Genomic DNA, 20810 nt, shown 5'->3' with positions numbered 1-20810 from the left:
ACTGTAAGTCTTGTACTTATTCTGATAGGACTGGGCCGACAAAACTTATATGATTTATCGATATCAATAAAAAATTATAAAAAAAAAAAAAAACTTTCTATTTATATGTATATATACATATATATGTATGTATATATCGATATATACACACACACACACATATATATATATATATATATATATATATACATACAGTATATTTGTACATACATGTATATACAAACCCCGTTTCCATATGAGTTGGGAAATTGTGTTATATGTAAATATAAACGGAATACAATGATTTGCAAATCCTTTTCAACCCATATTCAGTTGAATATGCTACAAAGACAACATATTTGATGTTCAAACTGAAATTTTTTTTTGCAAATAATCATTAACTTTATAATTTGATGCCAGCAACACGTGACAAAGAAGTTGGGAAAGGTGGCAATAAATACTGATAAAGTTGAGGAATGCTCATCAAACACTTATTTGGAACATCCCACAGGTGAACAGGCAAATTGGGAACAGGTGGGTGCCATGATTGGGTATACAAGTAGATTCCATGAAATGCTCAGTCATTCACAAACAAGGATGGGGCGAGGGTCACCACTTTGTCAACAAATGCGTGAGCAAATTGTTGAACAGTTTAAGAAAAACCTTTCTCAACCAGCTATTGCAAGGAATTTAGGGATTTCACCATCTACGGTCTGTAATATCATCAAAGGGTTCAGAGAATCTGGAGAAATCACTGCACGTAAGCAGCTAAGCCTGTGACCTTCGATCCCTCAGGCTGTACTGCATCAACAAGCGACATCAGTGTGTAAAGGATATCACCACATGGGCTCAGGAACACTTCAGAAACCCACTGTCAGTAACTACAGTTGGTCGCTATATCTGTAAGTGCAAGTTAAAACTCCTATGCAAGGCGAAAACCGTTTATCAACAACACCCAGAAACGCCGTCGGCTTCGCTGGGCCTGAGCTCATCTAAGATGGACTGATACAAAGTGGAAAAGTGTTCTGTGGTCTGACGAGTCCACATTTCAAATTGTTTTTGGAAACTGTGGACGTCGTGTCCTCCGGACCAAAGAGGAAAAGAACCATCCGGATTGTTCTCGGCGCAAAGTTGAAAAGCCAGCATCTGTGATGGTATTGGGGTGTATTAGTGCCCAATACATGGGTAACTTACACATCTGTGAAGGCGCCATTAATGCTGAAAGGTACATACAGGTTTTGGAGCAACATATGTTGCCATCCAAGCAACGTTACCATGGACGCCCCTGCTTATTTCAGCAAGACAATGCCAAGACACGTGTTACATCAATGTGGCTTCATAGTAAAAGAGTGCGGGTACTAGACTGGCCTGCCTGTAGTCCAGACCTGTCTCCCATTGAAAATGTGTGGCGCATTATGAAGCCTAAAATATCACAACGGACACCCCGGACTGTTGAACAACTTAAGCTGTACATCAAGCAAGAACGGGAAAGAATTCCACCTGAGAAGCTTCAAAAATGTGTCTCCTCAGTTCCCAAACGTTTACTGAGTGTTGTTAAAAGGAAAGGCCATGTAACACAGTGGTGAACATGCCCTTTCCCAACTACTTTGGCACGTGTTGCAGCCATGAAATTCCAAGTTAATTATTATTTGCAAAAAAAATTAAAGTTTGAGTTTGAAAATCAAATATGTTGTCTTTGTAGTGCATTCAATTGAATATGGGTTGAAAAGAATTTGCAAATCATTGTATTCCGTTTATATTTACATCCAACCCAATTTCCCAACTCATATGGAAACGGGGTTTGTACATATATATGTGTATATATATATATATGTGTGTGTGTGTGTGTGTGTGTGTATCGAAACACATTTTTATTGATATCGTGTCAATCGCAATATATATTGAGATATATGTATATGTAAACAAGCTTGTATGGATGAAATAGCCTAATAGCCTAGGCTATATCATCACTACAAGCCTGTTTCCCTGCTCAACAGGGGACTTCCGTGAAGGGGAAATTTGGAGTTGTTGAAATCGCCATGTAAAATTGCTAATGTATATGGTAGGGCTGGGCCGATAATACGATATCAATATATATCGTGATAGACACATAATCGATATCAATATGAAATGCGTTCCATAAAATATTCGATATATAGTTAAAGATTTTGGTCAGAGGAAACCAGAATTTATGAAGCATGAAGTCCAGGAAACAGGAAGTGTCACTGAGCAATGGGAGGGACAGGCTGACAGCCAATCAGGTAACATTATCCAAGCAGCAGTGTGGTTGCGCCGTCTTTCTGTCTCTCTGTGGATTCTCTGCATGGAGCGAGAAGTGAAAGTGCAACACCTTGATATATCAACTCAATAACAGAAATTTCTCTTTAGTTTTGTTACCTCAAAGCACCCTTTGGTAGGTTGGAAATTGTATTAGCGTATTTATTGGCAGCCTTAAATAAGTCATAAGAAAAATAAATAATTATCGATATCGATCAATATAAAAAACGCATATCGTGATGCAGTTTTCAGCCCAGTTTTCGCCTAACCCTAGTATATGGCACATCCAAATTAGCATTAAGCTAACGCATTTTTTGAAAAGTGGATCTTTTAGTATCAATCAAAAACAAATTGTGTTGCGTGTGACCATGTCTATTGGCATATTTTTTTTTTGCACCATGACTAGGGAATGTTGTTTGCATTGGGTCGTAGAAGTAATTGCTGCGCTTTGTTTCATTGTGGTCACAATTGACTTTGATTATTTAACTCATGACGTCTCACAGGCCAAATTGAAGACGCCCGCGTGCCGTAGTTTGGACACAACTGGTCTAGAACTTCTCGCCCAGTGTAAGCTGTAGTCCTCAAACAAGACAGCTTTCCTGCAAACTCTCCATGGCGGGCGGCGGAACAAAACGAGACGAAGCGCGTTGATGGCAGGCCGGGAGGCCACATGATGGATGGAGGCGGGCAGTCTCACTGGGAAAACGTCACATGATCTATATTCTGCTTCTCCCGGTGGTCGGCATGGCGACGCCAGCAGAGGAAGGAGAGGCGGCGACATTAAGCGACCGATTAAAGTGTTTGATATTTTTACTTAAAAGGCCATAGGGGACGCTGACGCCGGTCTTATCAGTCACTCCCGACATCCCATAATGCCAACCATGCAGACGTTCTCCTCCTTCACGCCAGCGCCGAGCCATAGCTGGAGGTGCTACTCCAGGAGCTCATTTCTCACCCATCTCTGCTGCGTAAGTGCGTGAAATGTGGCATGAAAAACGTGTAATGGAGCCAGAAGTGATGACGCAATCAACCAGCCGTCTTAAATGGAGCCCAGCGGCGGCGAACGCGATTCCCGCATCGAAATAGCAGAGATTATCTCTCAATAGTCATGCACAATCTTTTTTTTTTTTTTTTCAAGACCATACAGATAACTTCCTGCTTCTCAAGACAGATACAGTGGAACCTCCGCTTACAAACTTTATTGGTTCTTGAACAGGGTTCCTAAATGGGAAAGTTTGTATAGTGAAGCACATTTCTCCATAAGAAACAATGTTCCGGTATACGGGCCACACCCACTAAATTATAGAAGTAAACAATATGTCTTTGTATATTAGCCGCACCGGACTATAAGCCGCAGATATATACGTAGTGAAATGAGTTATTTTACAGAAATATTCTGTAAATCTGTATTTACATACTTTGTTTACAAACTGTGTCTGTAACACGGCAGTAAAACGGCTGATCAAACAAAACAGAAGTCATCGTCATGGACCCACTTGCTGCACATCTGGTCTAACGACATGACAAAATAAAAAAATTAATTTCATTACGATTAGGTGTGTCAAAAAAAAATCTATTTTTGATTCTTTCGATTCTTAATCCATTAAAGGGGAACATTATCACAATTTCAGAAGGGTTAAAACCATTAAAAATCAGTTCCCAGTGGCTTATTTTATTTTTCGAAGTTTTTTTCAAAATTTTACCCATCACGCAATATCTCTAAAAAAAGCTTCAAAGTGCCTGATTTTAACCATCGTTTTATACACCCGTCCATTTTCCTGTGACGTCACACAGTGATGCCAATACAAACAAACATGGCGGATAGAACAGCAAGATATAGCGACATTAGCTTGGATTCAGACTCAGATTTCAGCGGCTTAAGCGATTCAACAGATTACGCATGTATTGAAACGGATGGTTGTAGTGTGGAGGCAGGTAGCGAAAACGAAATTGAAGAAGAAACTGAAGCTATTGAGCCATATCGGTTTGAACCGTATGCAAGCGAAACCGACGAAAACGACACGACAGCCAGCGACACGAGAGAAAGCGAGGACGAATTCGGCGATCGCCTTCTAACCAACGATTGGTATGTGTTTGTTTGGCATTAAAGGAAACTAACAACTATGAACTAGGTTTACAGCATATGAAATACATTTGGCAACAACATGCACTTTGAGAGTGCAGACAGCCCAGTTTTCATCAATTAATATATTCTGTAGACATACCCTCATCCGCTCTCTTTTCCTGAAAGCTGATCTGTCCAGTCCAGTTGGAAATGCATCTGCTTTGAGTGTCGCAGGATATCCACACATTCTTGCCATCTCTGTCGTAGCATAGCTTTCGTCGGTAAAGTGTGCGGAACAAACGTCCAATTTCTTGCCACTTTCGCATTTTTGGGCCACTGGTGCAACTTAAATTGAAGCGAATAATAGAAAGGTGTTTAGTTCGCCAAAATTCACCCATTTAGAGTTCGGAAATCGGTTAAAAAAATATATGGTCTTTTTTTCTGCAACATCAAGGTATATATTGACGCTTACATAGGTCTGGTGATAATGTTCCCCTTTAAAAATTAATCTAAAATTGATTTATTTTTATTTTTGATCTGTCCTGTCCAGCCACTCAGGCAAATCATATTGTTGATTTATGAACATATCTGCTGTACAGATTTACTTTTCTTGTTGCCTTATTTGTATTCGACTTTATCACATGTTTGGGAAGCATTTTAGTAAACAAAATCAGTTTTCTTTTAAGTAATATAGACATTGATCAGAGCCGTTTGTCTATTTTATGGAGGAATGCGGTTAATCATAGAACTGGCACCCGATGTTATCAAAAAGTATTGATTTTGAATCGAGAATCGAATCGTTACCCCCAAGAATTGAAGATTCACAGCCCTAAATACGATCATGCTTTGTCAAAAAAATGTTTTAATGTAATCTGTGATATTTCTACTTCGTTAAATGCTCATACATCAGTTGAGGAGTATGGTAGAATTAAATAAAGTGTATATATATTGTTTTATAACAAGTTCTGATTGATAGTTCTGTCAGGTTCAAACACTGATGACATCTATTAAACAGACAAGAAGCAAGGAATCATGCAGAGACAGAGTTAAATTTTGCTCAATTGACAAGAGACGTTTTTTTGGCTGTACTCTAGTTACAGATCCAAACTACGCTCTAAAGTCCAGCCCACGTGCTTCCTCTATTTATTTGGGAGGTCCCTGGTTACATCACTGAAGCTGTCACTGAGGGAAGGGGGTAATCTCGACAGCTCCAGTTAGACACAATATATGACTATTATTGAAATGCAAATGTGTTGATACTCGTGATATCGCCTTGTCTCTGCTCTGTCTGCGTCACGGCACTCGATGTTCGGCCTTGGCAGTCAGCAGGCCGATTCTGGAAACAAACACTGATACGAGACTGGCTTTGCACAGATAGAAAAAGTACAACTTCAGCACAATTGATAATAACTATAGCAACGGCCCTTAAGCATACGAGTTGTGTGATACTATATACATAATTATTCTAACAAGTTTTCAATTACGGAACGCTTATCAGGCTGAATATTGCATTGTATTAATACATAGAGAAGTTTAAAACATTGTCATGTGGAGATATGGATACTATTAAATTGTACAACATGTAATGTACAGAATATTTATCCAGGTAGAAATATCACAGATTGCATTAACAAACATCTCCGAGAATCACAGCAATCCACGGTTTGTGTTATTAGTGCGTGAAACAGGTATCTAAACATGATGTAGCTCCTCCTCTGAATGCGAGTGCTCCTACAGCAGCAATACAAATTCTGTATTCCGACATGATTCAAAATCTGACAAGACACCAAAGCACTGCAGGTAATTTAAAACGTTTTTTTTTTTACATTAAAAGCGTGTTTATATCCTTTTTTTGTGTTGAGCTGTTTAAAAAGGCAGAATGATTTAAAAATAAATAATTCAAGCAAGCTAATTGTCCGGTCGTGGTTTTAAAAACTTGGAAATGATGTGTCCATGGCACACTTATTATTGATGAAAAACTATATTTATTTGTGATTAATGGCAATTAATTGTGAGTTAACTATAACAAACTGCGATTAAGCGCGATTAATATGTTAATGGATTGACAGCCCTAATTATTACACATGCGTGTTCACATTGACTCATGAAGATATTATTGATGTCTCTTGGTCAATGTTGTCAGTGAACCACAGCTCCCCAGTGCTGGCAGCACTCATGGACGCTCGCGCCACCATAATTATCCGACTGATTATTGTAAAGGTTTCTGGACAAAGATCTTTCTTCATCTTAACGTTCATAATTTAAGGAGGAAGTAAAAGATTAAAAGCAGCAGGTTTGGTTTTGTCCAGTCGGTCAAACGTTTCGCCGGATTGTCAGGCTTTTTTTGTTGGCCCTTGACGTGCGCGTCAGCGTGTTCACATGACACAAGAAGTCGTAATTGCCGCCGCTGACTCATCGCCATGGTGACGTACTCGCCACATGAAGCTTTTGTTGGAGCGCTGAAGTGACGAACGTTTTAATTCACAAAGATAATTACCTATGAACAAATTATATTTTTATCCATAGAAAACAATGCAAGTAGAAATCGTCTGGTCCAGGGTCAAACTGTGGCCATCATTTAAGCTTTATTTAGTTTACATACAATGTTTGAAGTTAGGGATGTCCCGATCCAGGTTTTTGTACTTCCGATCCGATACCGATATTGTTTTTGCATTTCCGATCCGAAACCGATACTGACCGATACCGATACTGGCCTATCCGAGCATGTATTAAAGTTTAAAGTTATTTAGCCTACTTAGTTGTCAGAATCATGTTGAAAAGGGTTTTAGTACTCTTGATAACAACTAGCCAGCTGAATTAGGTGAGTTTGAATAACACACAATGGTTGGTAACAAGAAACTGACCTGTTTATTCAAGGATAAACACAAAATAGACAAAATTATACATGACAAACACAAATGGCATCATTGAACTAGGGCTGGGCGATATGGCCTTTTTTTAATATTGCGATATTTTAAGGCCATATTGCGATACACAATATATATCTCGATATTTTGCCTTAGCCTTGAATGAACACTTGATGCATATAATCACAGCAGTATGATGATTCTATGTGTTTTGATTGATTGATTGAGACTTTTATTAGTAGGTTGCACAGTGAAGTACATATTCCGTACAATTGACCACTAAATGGTAACACACAAATAAGTTTTTCAACTTTTTTAAGTCGGGGTCCACTTAAATTGATTCATGATACAGATATATACTATCAGATATATACTATCATCATAATACAGTCATCACACAAGATAATCACATTGAATTATTTACATTATTTATAATCCAGGGTGTGGAGGGGGGCGCCGGATGTAAGTGTCAAAAAGACAGCCAAAATAGTTTGATATGAGAATAAATCTAAAGTTAAAATATAGGGTAGAAATGCACCCATTTGCAGGAAATGTAGTCTTGATTTTCAAAATGTTCTTTCAAGGCTTGCATGTCTACATTAAAACATTCTTCTTCATACTGCATTAATATATGCTACTTTTAAACTTTCATGCAGAGAAGGAAATCACAACTAAAAAAATCACTAATTTTTTCATACGGTGTTGATGTGGAAATTTTTGCCTCGGCATTTTGATGGTGTGGACGTGTGGCACCGAATGGAGATAAGCGTCTCGACAGACGTCACAATATTTGAACAATGATGACGAAAACTGTTGTCTCTGTCGTGTCCGTGTGTCGAAAATTGTTTTGCGCTTATTTTTTTATTTGATTTTGTGCGTGGCATAGATTTGCTATGCGCAGACGACGCTTAAACAGTGCGCAATTGCACAGGCGCACACCTTAGAGGGAGCGTTGCTCGCACGGCTGTGCTAGCATCACAGCTGACGTTAGCCATGCTGCTACCTCTCTGCTCGGGGAGGACGTATACGTATGTGACGTATGACGTGACAGTATGTGACGTATGACGTGACGTATGACGTGACAGTATGTGACGTGTGTAAGAAGGTGCACTTGCTGTCTGTGAGAGGGAGACACAGGAAAGAGTGAGAAGAGCCTGTCGTGTAATGCCAGCAGCTAAAAGCAACTACGTGAGAATTGTGGATGTGTTGAAGGTGTGCTGGAAAATGCGGAACGGAAATTACGGAGCAGCAGAAAAGTGGAATGTATTATTTAAATCGGTGCGTTGGAAAACACGGACCGGAGTATTTTTTGAAACTGGATCTGGATCGTCATTTTCCCATGCCTTGCCGATACGCAATTTTTGGCAAATATCGGCAGCCGATCCGATCCAAATATCGGATCGGGACATCCCTAGTATTGGCCATGAGATGAGACTGACAAATGTGTTTAGAAGGTAATAAACTGAGCAGTTCCCTCCTTAGTGTTCTTTTTAGCATATTCAATAGCTTGGACCTTCAATCCTACTGAATAGCTCTTTATCTTCTTCCCTTTATGCGATTCTAAATGATTGAAATTAGCCTCCTCCATTTTGGAAAATGATGCCTTGAAAGGTGAAGTGTCACTCGTGACGTGACGAGTTTGACCCGGCGGTAAAACGAGGCATGCAGATAATATACACCCGGCGGCAATTCAAGGAAATACGGTATGTCAACTTTTGACCGCGACTGTATATGCACATACAACCTGATATATATCGTTACGGCAGGAGGCCACAATACAAATTTCAATATCGCCCATCCTCGTAGGATAAAGCATTTTTTAAAAACTGCAAGTCAGTCAAATAAATTTGGGATGTCTGGGATGTTACAAACTTGTTGCGGAGCATCTGTCGGCGCCTTTTTTCATTTTCTACCTTACAGGCCCCCGCTCTGGTGCCGTGTAAATAATTTAGTGACATTTTTAAACCCCAATTAAATGGAGCAGCGGGGGAGGGAAGAGACCCCCTGCCGATCTATTCATTAGTAATAATGGCTGACATTAACGCGGCCAGATAACATGGAGGAGAACGCCGCAATGTGACTCACAGCCTCTCGCTTTAACGACACGAGAGAGGAACTTTATGCCAATACATCAAACTCATTTCCTCCTTTGATCTATTTATTTTTAGTCCCCATGTTTACATCAGATGACCTCAGCGATAATTGCTGGGCACTGATTGAAGTTAAAAAGCTAGCATTCAACATTAGCATGCAAATGTTAGCTTGTTATAGCAGGAACAGTTGGCATACTTCATGTTTCAAAACCCATGAAGTTTAAGTTCAAATGAGTAAAAATGCCAGCATAAAACATTAGCATGCTAACGTTAGTATGATAACATAGGAAGAGTTAGCATACTTCCAAGATGGCGCCAAGTATCAAAATTAATGATTTTTAGGTTCCAACTTACAGAATGAGCTAAAATGTTGGTATAATTAGCATGCTAACATTAACATGTTACTATAGGAACAATCCAGTCCATGGTTTTTAGGTTTACATAAATACAATTTGTTAAAATACTGGCATGAAACTATAGAATGCTAACATAGGAAAAGTTGGCGTACTCGTAAAATGCTGCCAAGTGTCAAATTTCCATAATGTTTGAGTTTATATGGACAAAATTCGTTAAAATGCTAGTATAAAGTGTTAGCATGCTAACATTAGCATGATGACGTAAGAAAAGTTAACACACACAAAAGCGCCAAGTATCATAAACCATGGTTTATAGGTTTGTTTAAACGAGTAAAGTTACTTAAATTGCTAGCATAAAATATAAGCATGCTAACATAGTAAAAGTTAGCGTACTTCTAAGAATGTACCAAGTATCAAAATCCATGACATTTAGGTTTGAACACACAAAATTACAAAAATGCTATGACGAAACGTTAGCATGTTAACATTAGCATGCTAACGTTAGTATGATAACATAGGAAGAGTTAGCATACTTCCAAGATGGCGCCAAGTATCAAAATCAATGATTTTTAGTTTCCAACGTACAGAATGAGCTAAAATGTTGGTATAATTAGCATGCTAACGTTAACATGTTTTTGATTGATTGATTGAAACTTTTATTAGTAGATTCCGTACAATTGACCACTAAATGGTAACACCCCAATAAGTTTTTCAACTTGTTTAAGTTGCGGTCCACGTAATCAATTCATGGTAACTATAGTATGGTAGCTAGTATAAAGTGTTAGAATGCTAACGTTAGCATGATGACATAGGAAAAGTTAACATACTTCTAAAATGGCGCCAAGTATCATAAACCATGATTTATAGGTTTGTTTAAACGAGTAAAATTACTTAAATTCCTAGCATAAAATATAAGCATGCTAACATAGTAAAAGTTAGCGTACTTCTAAGAATGTACCAAGTATCAAAATCCATGACATATAAATGTAAAAAATTAGCAAAAATGCTATGATGAAACATAAAAGCACTAATTGTAAGGGTATGTAATACAAACTGTAGGACTTCATCAAACAATAAATGAAAATGAACTTAATAACATTGCGGTCATTGATAAATTGCTACGTTTGTGTCTTCGTCTCTGGCTTTAAAACTAAATACACAAGGTCTTGTAATGTCCGAAAGCGTTAAAAGCGCTGCCTCACTATCACCCGCTCCACTGGACGGCAAAAAGAAAGGGCTCTCGGGACACAAACTTTGCCATTCTTTGGTGACTTTAGGTGTGTAGTTCTTAACTCTGACACCATGTCATGTTCATGAGGAAGCTGAGCTTGTTTCATACACGACTCTTTTATTTCAGTCTCCACTTCAACACACTGTTTCGTCTGCCCAATATTCCCTCTCAGGGAATTAAAGTCACTGGTCAATCCCAAGTTCTTTCAGATGACATATATGCAGAGTAAGTAGGACCATCAAGACAGAATAGGAATATTAACAAGTTTTACTAAAGCATCAGGAGACCAGCCCACATCAATACAGTCATACCGTCATCTCGGGATGGTCTAACATTCAAACGGAAAGAAACTACCTCTTGAATCGGAAAGCAGTCCCCCCAGAAAGGAATGCCTCCCCCTTCCCCAACACTGATAAAATAAGGAGGGGGATGCATCCTTTTCACATTCCAATGCCTAAAACACTACACAGACCTCTGTAGACAAAGAGAAACTGGTAAGAGTATACATGGAAAAATACTAGCTACTCCAAACATGTCTATGAATAAAGAAAGAACTCTTAAACATACAAAACCCGTTTCCATATGAGTTGGGAAATTGTGTTAGATGTAAATATAAACGGAATACAATGATTTGCAAATCCTTTTCAACCCATATTCAATTGAATGCACTACAAAGACAAGACATTTGATGTTCAAACTCATAAACTTTATTTTTTTTTTGCAAATAATAATTAACTTAGAATTTCATGGCTGCAACACGTGCCAAAGTAGTTGGGAAAGGGAATGTTCACCACTGTGTTACATGACCTTTCCTTTTAACAACACTCAGTAAACGTTTGGGAACTGAGGAGACACATTTTTTAAGCTTCTCAGGTGGAATTCTTTCCCATTCTTGCTTGATGTACAGCTTAAGTTGTTCAACAGTCCGGGGGTCTCCGTTGTGGTATTTTAGGCTTCATAATGTGCCACACATTTTCAATGGGAGACAGGTCTGGACTAGAGGCAGGCCAGTCTAGTACCCGCACTCTTTTACTATGAAGCCACGTTGATGTAACACGTGGCTTGGCATTGTCTTGCTGAAATAAGCAGGGGCGTCCATGGTAACGTTGCTTGGATGGCAACATATGTTGCTCCAAAACCTGTATGTACCTTTCAGCATTAATGGCGCCTTCACAGATGTGTAAGCTACCCATGTCTTGGGCACTAATACACCCCCATACCATCACAGATGCTGGTTTTTCAAATTTGCGCCTATAACAATCCGGATGGTTCTTTTCCTCTTTGGTCCGGAGGACACAACGTCCACAGTTTCCAAAAACAATTTGAAATGTGGACTCGTCAGACTACAGAACACTTTTCCACTTTGTATCAGTCCATCTTCGATGAGCTCAGGCCCAGCGAAGCCGAGGGCGTTTCCGGGTTTTCGCCTTGCATAGGAGAGTTTTAACTTGCACTTACAGTCGTAGCGACCAACTGTAGTTACTGACAGTGGGTTTCTGAAGTGTTCCTCAGCCCATGTGGTGATATCCTTTACACACTGATGTCGCTTGTCGATGCAGTACAGCCTGAGGGATCGAAGGTCACGGGCTTAGCTGCTTACGTGCAGTGATTTCTCCAGATTCTCTGAACCCTTAAATGGTCATTCTCCACAACACGTGAGCTAAAGGCAATTCTCACAACAGACCTTCATACATGGCGTGTCATGGTTCTGGTCTCCGTCTCCTCAGGGCTTCCTGAAGAGCGAGCGCGTCTCCAAGATGGTCCAGGGCGGCGGCGGCTCGGCCGGCGACTTCCGCGAGGTGTTCAAGAAGAACATCGAGCGCCGCGTGCGCAGCCTGCCGGAGATCGACGGCCTGAGCAAGGAGACGGTGCTAACCTCGTGGATCGCCAAGTACGACGCCATCTACAGGGGCGACGAGGACATGCGGCGCCAGCCCCAGCGGGCGCACATGAGCGCCGTGTCGGAGCTTATCCTCAGCAAGGAGCAGCTCTACGAGATGTTCCAGCAGATCCTCGGCGTCCGCAAGTTTGAGCACCAGCTGCTGTACAACGCCTGCCAGGTGAGCCGCCGTCTTTGACACTGAAAGAGTAAAAGTAACTCTTACAGGAAGTGAAGAATTGGGAACGTTTTTGCACTCTTCCAGGCAGACTTTCTACAAGATTTAGGAGGATTTGACCATTTAAAGTACAGTAACATCTCGCTATATGAGATTAATCAATTCTGTTTATTTACATACCTAAATTGTTGTAAACGTGTTAGCAAATTAGCTAATGCTAACGATGCTAGCTTGACTACATTACGACAGCACGGACAAAAATGCATGAAAACATTCCTACAGACGTCACACATGGGCCGGTTTAGTAAGTAAGAATAGTTTTAGTTATATTATAAAACTTACAAACGTTCGAACTGAAACGCCATGGATGGTTATACTTCCGGTTTAAGGCACATTTTCAACACGCTTTTAAAAGTACAGTAACATCTCGCTATATGAGATTAATCAATTCTGTGACACAGCTCCTACCTTGAAAAACTTGTATTGCGAAATATGTAAATTAATTCAAATTTCCTGGCTATATAGCTGTCAGGTTCAAACACCGAACTATCTATTAAACAGGACAAGAAGCAAGGAATCAATCAGCGACAGGGTTCAATTTAGCTCGACATCCTCGTACAGTGTCACCCCACGCTCTGAGGAAAAAGTTCCACGCCTCCCCATTTATTTGGGCATTCCCTGATTACATAGCTGCTTTTAAGGGGAGGGGTCTCATTATGCAGCAGCTGCACTGGGTCATAAACAGTTCAAACAAAAGGTGCTTGGAGCGGTGTCAGGTGTGCCCCCTCTCTGCTCGTCCTGATAAGGCCCTTCCCGTGGCTGTCCAGATCTGAGAAACTGACACCTCTACGGTGCATTCCATCGCACACAGTGGAGATTAACAAGCTGTCCGCCTTTTGCTTGATAAGATTCAAGACAGCTTTTTAAGCACCGGTGGATAGTAACCAGGGCAACCGGTCTTCACGCAGGGCAACCTGAACTGCAAGCAAACAAGTTGTGTGATAGCATATATGCAATTATTCTGACATATATTCACCGCATCAAACTATTAACTGCAGATATATACCGGTACGAAAAAATTTGTAAATGTTTATTTCCATACCTAAATTGTTGTAAACGTGTTAGCAAATTAGCTAATGCTAACGACGCTAACTTGATTACATTACGATAGCACATACTAAAATGCATGGAAGCACTCCTACAGACGTCACACATGGGACGGTTCAGTAAAGTAAGAATTGTTTTAGTTATATTGTAAAACTTACAAACGTTGCTTGGAGTGATGAATGAAGAATCCATTCGAGCTGAAACGCTATGGACGGTTATTACTTCCGGTTTAAGGCACGGAACAGGAAGCGCATTTTCAACACACATTTAAAAGTACAGTAACATCTCGCTATACGAGATTAATCAATTCTGTGACGCAGTTTGTACCTTGAAAAGCTTGTATTGCGAAATATTGAAATTAATTCAAATTTCCTGGCTATATAGCGCACCGGTATTTAGGCCACACCCATATTATGACAAATATTCACCGCATCGCAGATACAGTCGTGCTCATAAGTTTACATACCCTGGGAGAATTTCTGATTTATTGGCCATTCTTCAGAGAATATGGATGATAACACAAAAACCTTTCTTCCACTCATGCTTAATGGTTGTGTGAAGCTATTTATTGGCAAACAACTGTTTTTACTCTCTTTAAATCAAAATGACAAAAGAAAGTACCCAAATGACTCTGATCAAAAGTTTACATACCCCAGTGACTTTGATCTGATAACATGCACAAAAGTTGACACAAACAGGTTTGAATGGCTAATCAAGGTTCCAATCCTCACCTGTGATCTGTTTGTTTGTAATTAATGTGTATAAAAGGTCAGTGAATTTCTGGGCTTCTGACAGACCATTGCATCTTTCATCCAGTGTTTCTGGATTCTGAGTCATGGGGAAGGCAAAATAATTGTCAAAGGATCTGCGAGAAAAGGCAATTGAACTGCATAAAACAGGAAAGGGGTACAAAAAGATATCCAAGGAATTGAGAATGCCAATCAGCAGTGTTCAAACGCTGATTAAGAAGTGGAAAATGAGGGATTCAGGTAGACCAGCAAGGATTTCAGCCACAACTGCCAGGAAAATTGTTCGAGATGCAAAGAAATATCCACAAATAACTTCAGCTGAAATACAGGACTCTCTGAAAAATTGTGGTGTGGCTGTTTCAAGATGCACAATAAGGAGGCACTTGAAGAAAAATGGGCTGCATGGTCGAGGGGCAAAAAGTTCAATTTTGGTCTCATCACTCCAAATTACTTAGTTCCAAAAGTTTTGAGGCTTGTCTCTATGCTGTTTGGTGTAATGTAAGCGGGATACTTTGTGACATTTGCGCAGAAATGGCTTTCTTCTGGTGACTCGACCATGCAGCCCATTTTTCTTCAAGTGCCTCCTTATTGGGCATCTTGAAACAGCCACACCACAATTTTTCAGAGAGTCCTGTATATAAGCTGAAGTTATTTATGGATTTTTCTTTGTACTTTCTTTTGTCATTTTGATTTAAAAAGAGTAAACACAGTTGTTTGCCAATAAATAGCTTCACACAACCATTAATCATGAGTGAAAGAAAGGTTTTTGTGTTATCATTCATATTCTCTGAAGAATGGCCAAGAAATCATAAATTCTCCCAGGGTACGTAAACTTATGAGCATAACTGTATATCATACTTGCCAACCTTGAGACCTCCAATTTCGGGAGGTGGGGGGTGGGTGCGGGGGGCGTGGTTAAGAGGGGAGGAGTATATTTACAGCTAAAATTCACCAAGTCAAGTATTTCATATATATATATATATATATATATATATATATATATATATATATATATATATATATATATATATATATATATATATATATATATATATATATATATATATATATATATATATATATATATATCCCGCGACCCCGAAGGGAATAAGCGGTAGTAAATGGAAGAATGGATATATATATATACATATATATATATATATATATATATATATATATATATATATATATGTATATATATATATATATATATATATATATGTATATAAATAAAAGAAATACTTGAATTTCAGTGTTCATTTATTTACACATATACACACACATAACACTCATCTACTCATTGCTGAGTTAAGGGTTGAATTGTCCATCCTTGTTCTATTCTCTGTCACTATCTTTCTAACCATGCTGAACACCCTCTCTCATTATGCATTGCTGTGTGGCACGCACAAAAGTGCTTTCATCAAATGCACTAGATGGCAGTATTGTCCTGTTTAAGAGTGTCACAACATTGCTGTTTACGGCAGACGGACTGCTTTACTGTAGACGTTCTTTATATTGTGGGAAAGCGGACTCAGGTCCGCATGGAGCTGGAGGGGGCGTGGCCTCCAGCTACGCCTGAATTTCGGGAGATTTTCGGGAGAAAATTTGTCCCGGGAGGTTTTCGGGAGAGGCGCTGAATTTCGGGAGTCTCCCGGAAAATCCGGGAGGGTTGGCAAGTATGCTGTATATACCGGTACGAAAGATTTTGTAAATGTTTATTTACATACCTAAATTGTTGTAAACGTGTAAGCAAATTGGCTAATGCTATAGATGCTAGCTTGATTGCATTTCAACAGCACGTACAAATATGCATGAAAACACTCCTACAGACGTCACACATGGGACGGTTTAGTAAGTAAGAATTGTTTTAGTTATATTGTAAAACTTACAAACGTTGCTTGGAGTGGTGAATGAAGAATCCATTCGAGCTGAAATGCTATGGACGGTTGTACTTCTTGTTCAAGGCACGAAACAGGAAGCATATTTTCAACCCGTAGCACCTGCAGTGAGCGAACCCGTCCAAAAGGTGGCGCCACACACCTTTTCAGTCTCTCTGTCTGCGTTACACGAAAACTCCATTATGGCCGCGAGTGAAGAAGAACCCATAAATTAGCCGCAGGGTTCAAAGCTTGGGAAAAATGTAGTGGAAAATACAGTAAAATCAATTTAACTGCCGCCTGGCCCCCCAAAATATTACAATTTTAAACATGTAACATGCCTTTTAAAAAGAAAAACTAACTTTAGGATAAGGAAAAGGAATACAATAGAATGTAGTACAAACAACTAGCTACAAGCTAACGCTAGCCAATAAAACCCGATGTTTCCTTCGGATCTGACGGGATTCACTGTGACTTTAACTACGCCAACTAGTGGTGCGGATGCTCATCAGTTTTATTTCTTCCATGGATGAGAGTGATGTAAGGGAAGGTTACAGTGTTGACATGTTTACATTCACAAGCTACTAAACATTCTTGTTGCCAAGCAACCAATCGGTGCGCCGAGCCCCCGCGACTGTAAACTTGCCGGTTCCCGTCAAGTTCTTTGCGCAAAACCCAAACGACTTCACCGCTCGTATTTTAACAGAGGCATAAATGTGCACTTGTTTTTCTCAAGCTGCTGATGATGCAGGTGAAGCTTTTGTATGCAGTAAAAGCCAGCAAAGTATCGTTTATCAGCTTTTATGAGTTTGGAAAACATTTAATTAGATCTCTTTCTCTTCTGCCTCACGTCCCAATTACGACTTCTTCACCTCTTTATTCACACGCCTATCGCCATTGAAACGCTGCCAGTCGTAGAAATACTGCAGTACCTCGGGATAATGAGTTTTGTGACGCAGCTCATACCTAAAAGAAAACGGCATCACCCATTAAAATGAATTTAATCAGTTTGTACCCCCAAAACATCACAATTTTAACATGTAACGTTTTTTTTTAAAAGGCAAAACTTTTACATAATAAAAATTGTACAATAATACAACACTAGAAAATTTTGATGGGCCTGCTATCTGTGCCCTGGACTTCTGGCCGTGGCTCGCCGGAAGCCGCCGTACTTATTAGATGCTGCCGAGTGTCTGAATCCGTGAGTTTTAGGTGTAACTCTACAAAACGAGCCACAGAGCTAGCCTAAAACAGTAGCATGTTTACATAAAAATGCTAATGATAGCATGATAACAGTCAGCATGTTTCATATACCAAGTTATAAGACTCAAAGGTGTATGGCTGCGGAAATTGAAAAAAGAAAGTGTAAAATTGGATGAAAAAGTTAGCATGCTTAAGTTAGCATGCTATCGTTTGCATGTTTACAGGTAACAAGTGTCACATACCAAGTTATATGACTCTGGGTTAAACAGCTGCAAAACTAGCCCAAAAGGTTAGTATGCTAATGTTAGCATGCTAGCAAGCTAACGTGAGCATGATAATATTTAGCTTGTGTCACATACCAAGTTATATGACTCTAAGCTGTATAGCTGGGGAATTAGAGAAAAAAAAGAGTAAATTTAGCACAAAAAAAAAGTTAGCACTTTAATGTTAGCATGCTAACAGATTCCAAGTTTCACGTACCAAGTTATATGACTCTGGGTTAAACGGCTGCAAAACTAGCCCAAAAGGTTGGTATGCTAATGTTAGCATGATAATATTTAGCTTGTGTCACATACCAAGTTATATGACTCTAAGATGTATAGCTGGGGAATTAGAGGAAAAAAGAGTAAATTTAGCACAAAAAAAAAGTTAGCACTTTAATGTTAGCATGCTAACAGATTCCAAGTTTCACGGACCAAGTTATATGACTCTGGGTTAAACGGCTGCAAAACTAGCCCAAAAGGTTAGTATGCTAATGTTAGCATGCTAGCAAGCTAACGTGAGCATGATAATATTTAGCTTGTGTCACATACCAAGTTATATGACTCTAAGATGTATAGGTGGGGAATTAGAGGAAAACAAAGAGTAAATTTAGCACAAAAAAAAAAGTTAGCACTTTAATGTTAGCATGCTATCAGATTCCAAGTTTCACGTACCCAGTTATATGACTCTGGGGTAAACGGTTGTAAAACTAGCTCATAAAGTTTGAATTTAATCAGTTTAATCTGTCTATACTCTCAAAACATTAAAATTTTTTGATTGTTTGAAACTTTTATTAGTAGATTGCACAGTACAGTACATATTCCGTACAATTGACCACTAAATGGTAAAAATAACTGGGATTTATATAGCGCTTTTCTAAGTACCCAAAGTCGCTTTACATGTAGCACCCATCAATCGTTCACACCTGGTGGTGGTAAGCTACTTTCATAGCCACAGCTGCCCTGGGGTAGACTGACGGAAGCGTGGCTGCAATTTGCGCCAACGGCCCCTCCGACCACCACCTATCATTCATCATTCAATTCACCGGTGTGAGTGGCACCGGGGGCAAAGGGTGAAGTGTCCCGCCCAAGGACACAACGGCACAACGACACAAGTTGACACAAGTTGACACAAGTTGACACAAGTTGACACAAGTTGAAAAACTTATTCGGGTAACACCCGAATAAGTTTTTCAACTTGTTTAAGTTATCAATTCATGGTAAACATGGTAACATGTAACGTTTTTTTTAAAGGGGAAAACTTTTCATAATAAATATTGTACAATATAATGTAGCACTAACTAGTAATGTACTTTTATGAACCAATGTAGATAAATCGATTCACACCTGAATCGCGATTCTTATTCAGTCGAGTCTAAAACCAGTCATAATTTTCCAAAAAACGTTTGTTTTTTGTTTTTTTTTCACATGGGACGCTTCAGTAAGAAATAATAGTTTTAGTTATATTGTAAAACTTACAAACGTTGCTTGCAGCGATGAATGAAGAATCCATTCGAGCTGAAACGCTGTGGACGGTTTTACTTCCGGTTCAAGGCACAAAACGGGAAGCACATTTTTAACACGCATTTAAAAGTACAGTAACATCTCGCTATACCAGATTTAATCATTTCCGTGACGCAGCTCCTACCTTGAAAATATTTTATTGATAAATATTTAAATGAATAAAATATCCTGGCTATAGAGCGCACCGGTATTTAGGCAACACCCAACAAATTTTAGAAGAAATAAAAATGTTTACTATATTCACCGCATTGGACTATTAGCCGCAGATATATATATCGGTACGAAAGATTTTGTAAATGTTTATTTTACATACTTAAATTGTTGTAAACGTGTTAGCGTATCAGCTAATGCTAACGAAACTAAGTTGATTACATTACGATAGCACATACAAATATGCATGAAAACACTCCTACAGACGTCACACATGGGACGCTTCAGTAAGTAAGAATTGTTTTGTTTGAGCTAGCGATGTCCGATAATGGCTTTTTTGCCGATATTCCGATATTGTCCAACTCTTAATTACCGATTCCAATATCAACCGATACCGATACATACAGTGGTGGAATTAACACATTATTATGCCTAATTTTGTTGTGATGCCCCGCTGGATGCATTAAACCAGTGTTTTCCAACCTTTTTTGAGCCAAGGCACATTTTTTCTGTTGAAAAAATGCGGAGGCACACCACCAGCAGAAATCATTAAAAATCAAAACTCAGTTGACAGTAATACGTCGTTGTCGCAATTGTTGGATATGACTTTAAACCATAACAAAGTATGCATCAATATAGCTCTTGTCTCAAAGTAGGTGTACTGGTCATGACCTTTCACATCACACTGTGACTTATTTTGAGTTTTTTGCTGTTTTCCTGTGTGTAGTGTTTTAGTTCTTGTCTTGCGCTCCTATTTTGGTGTTTATTTCTCTTTTTTTGGTATTTTCCTGTAGCAGTTTCATGTCTTCCTTTCGAGCGATATTTCCCACATCCACTTTGTTTTAGCAATCAAGAATATTTCAGTTGTTTTTATCATTCTTTGTGGGGACATTGTTGATCGTCATGTCATGTTCGGATGTACATTGTGGACGCCGTCTTTGCTCCACAGTAAGTCTTTGCTGTCGTCCAGCATTCTGTTTTTGTTTACTTAGTAGCCAGTTCAGTTTTAGTTTTG

At 39.2% G+C, this 20810-nt stretch overlaps 1 protein-coding gene across 6 annotated transcripts in view; it reads left to right on the top strand.

Annotated features, from left to right (window-relative positions):
* cadps2 (Ca++-dependent secretion activator 2) overlaps positions 1–20810 on the top strand; it is a 278914-nt gene that overhangs the window by 54708 nt on the left and 203396 nt on the right. For all 6 annotated transcript variants that reach the window (XM_061924693.1, XM_061924692.1, XM_061924689.1 and 3 more), the window contains exon 3: positions 12596–12928. In XM_061924693.1, coding sequence (XP_061780677.1) covers positions 12596–12928 — 333 coding nt within the window. The remainder of the gene's footprint in view (positions 1–12595; positions 12929–20810) is intronic.

Source organism: Nerophis lumbriciformis, linkage group LG29 (assembly GCF_033978685.3).
Source record: "Nerophis lumbriciformis linkage group LG29, RoL_Nlum_v2.1, whole genome shotgun sequence".
NCBI lineage: Eukaryota > Metazoa > Chordata > Actinopteri > Syngnathiformes > Syngnathidae > Nerophis > Nerophis lumbriciformis.
The sequence above is the reverse complement of the archived record's forward strand: the minus strand, read 5'-3'. Positions and strand labels throughout refer to the sequence as shown.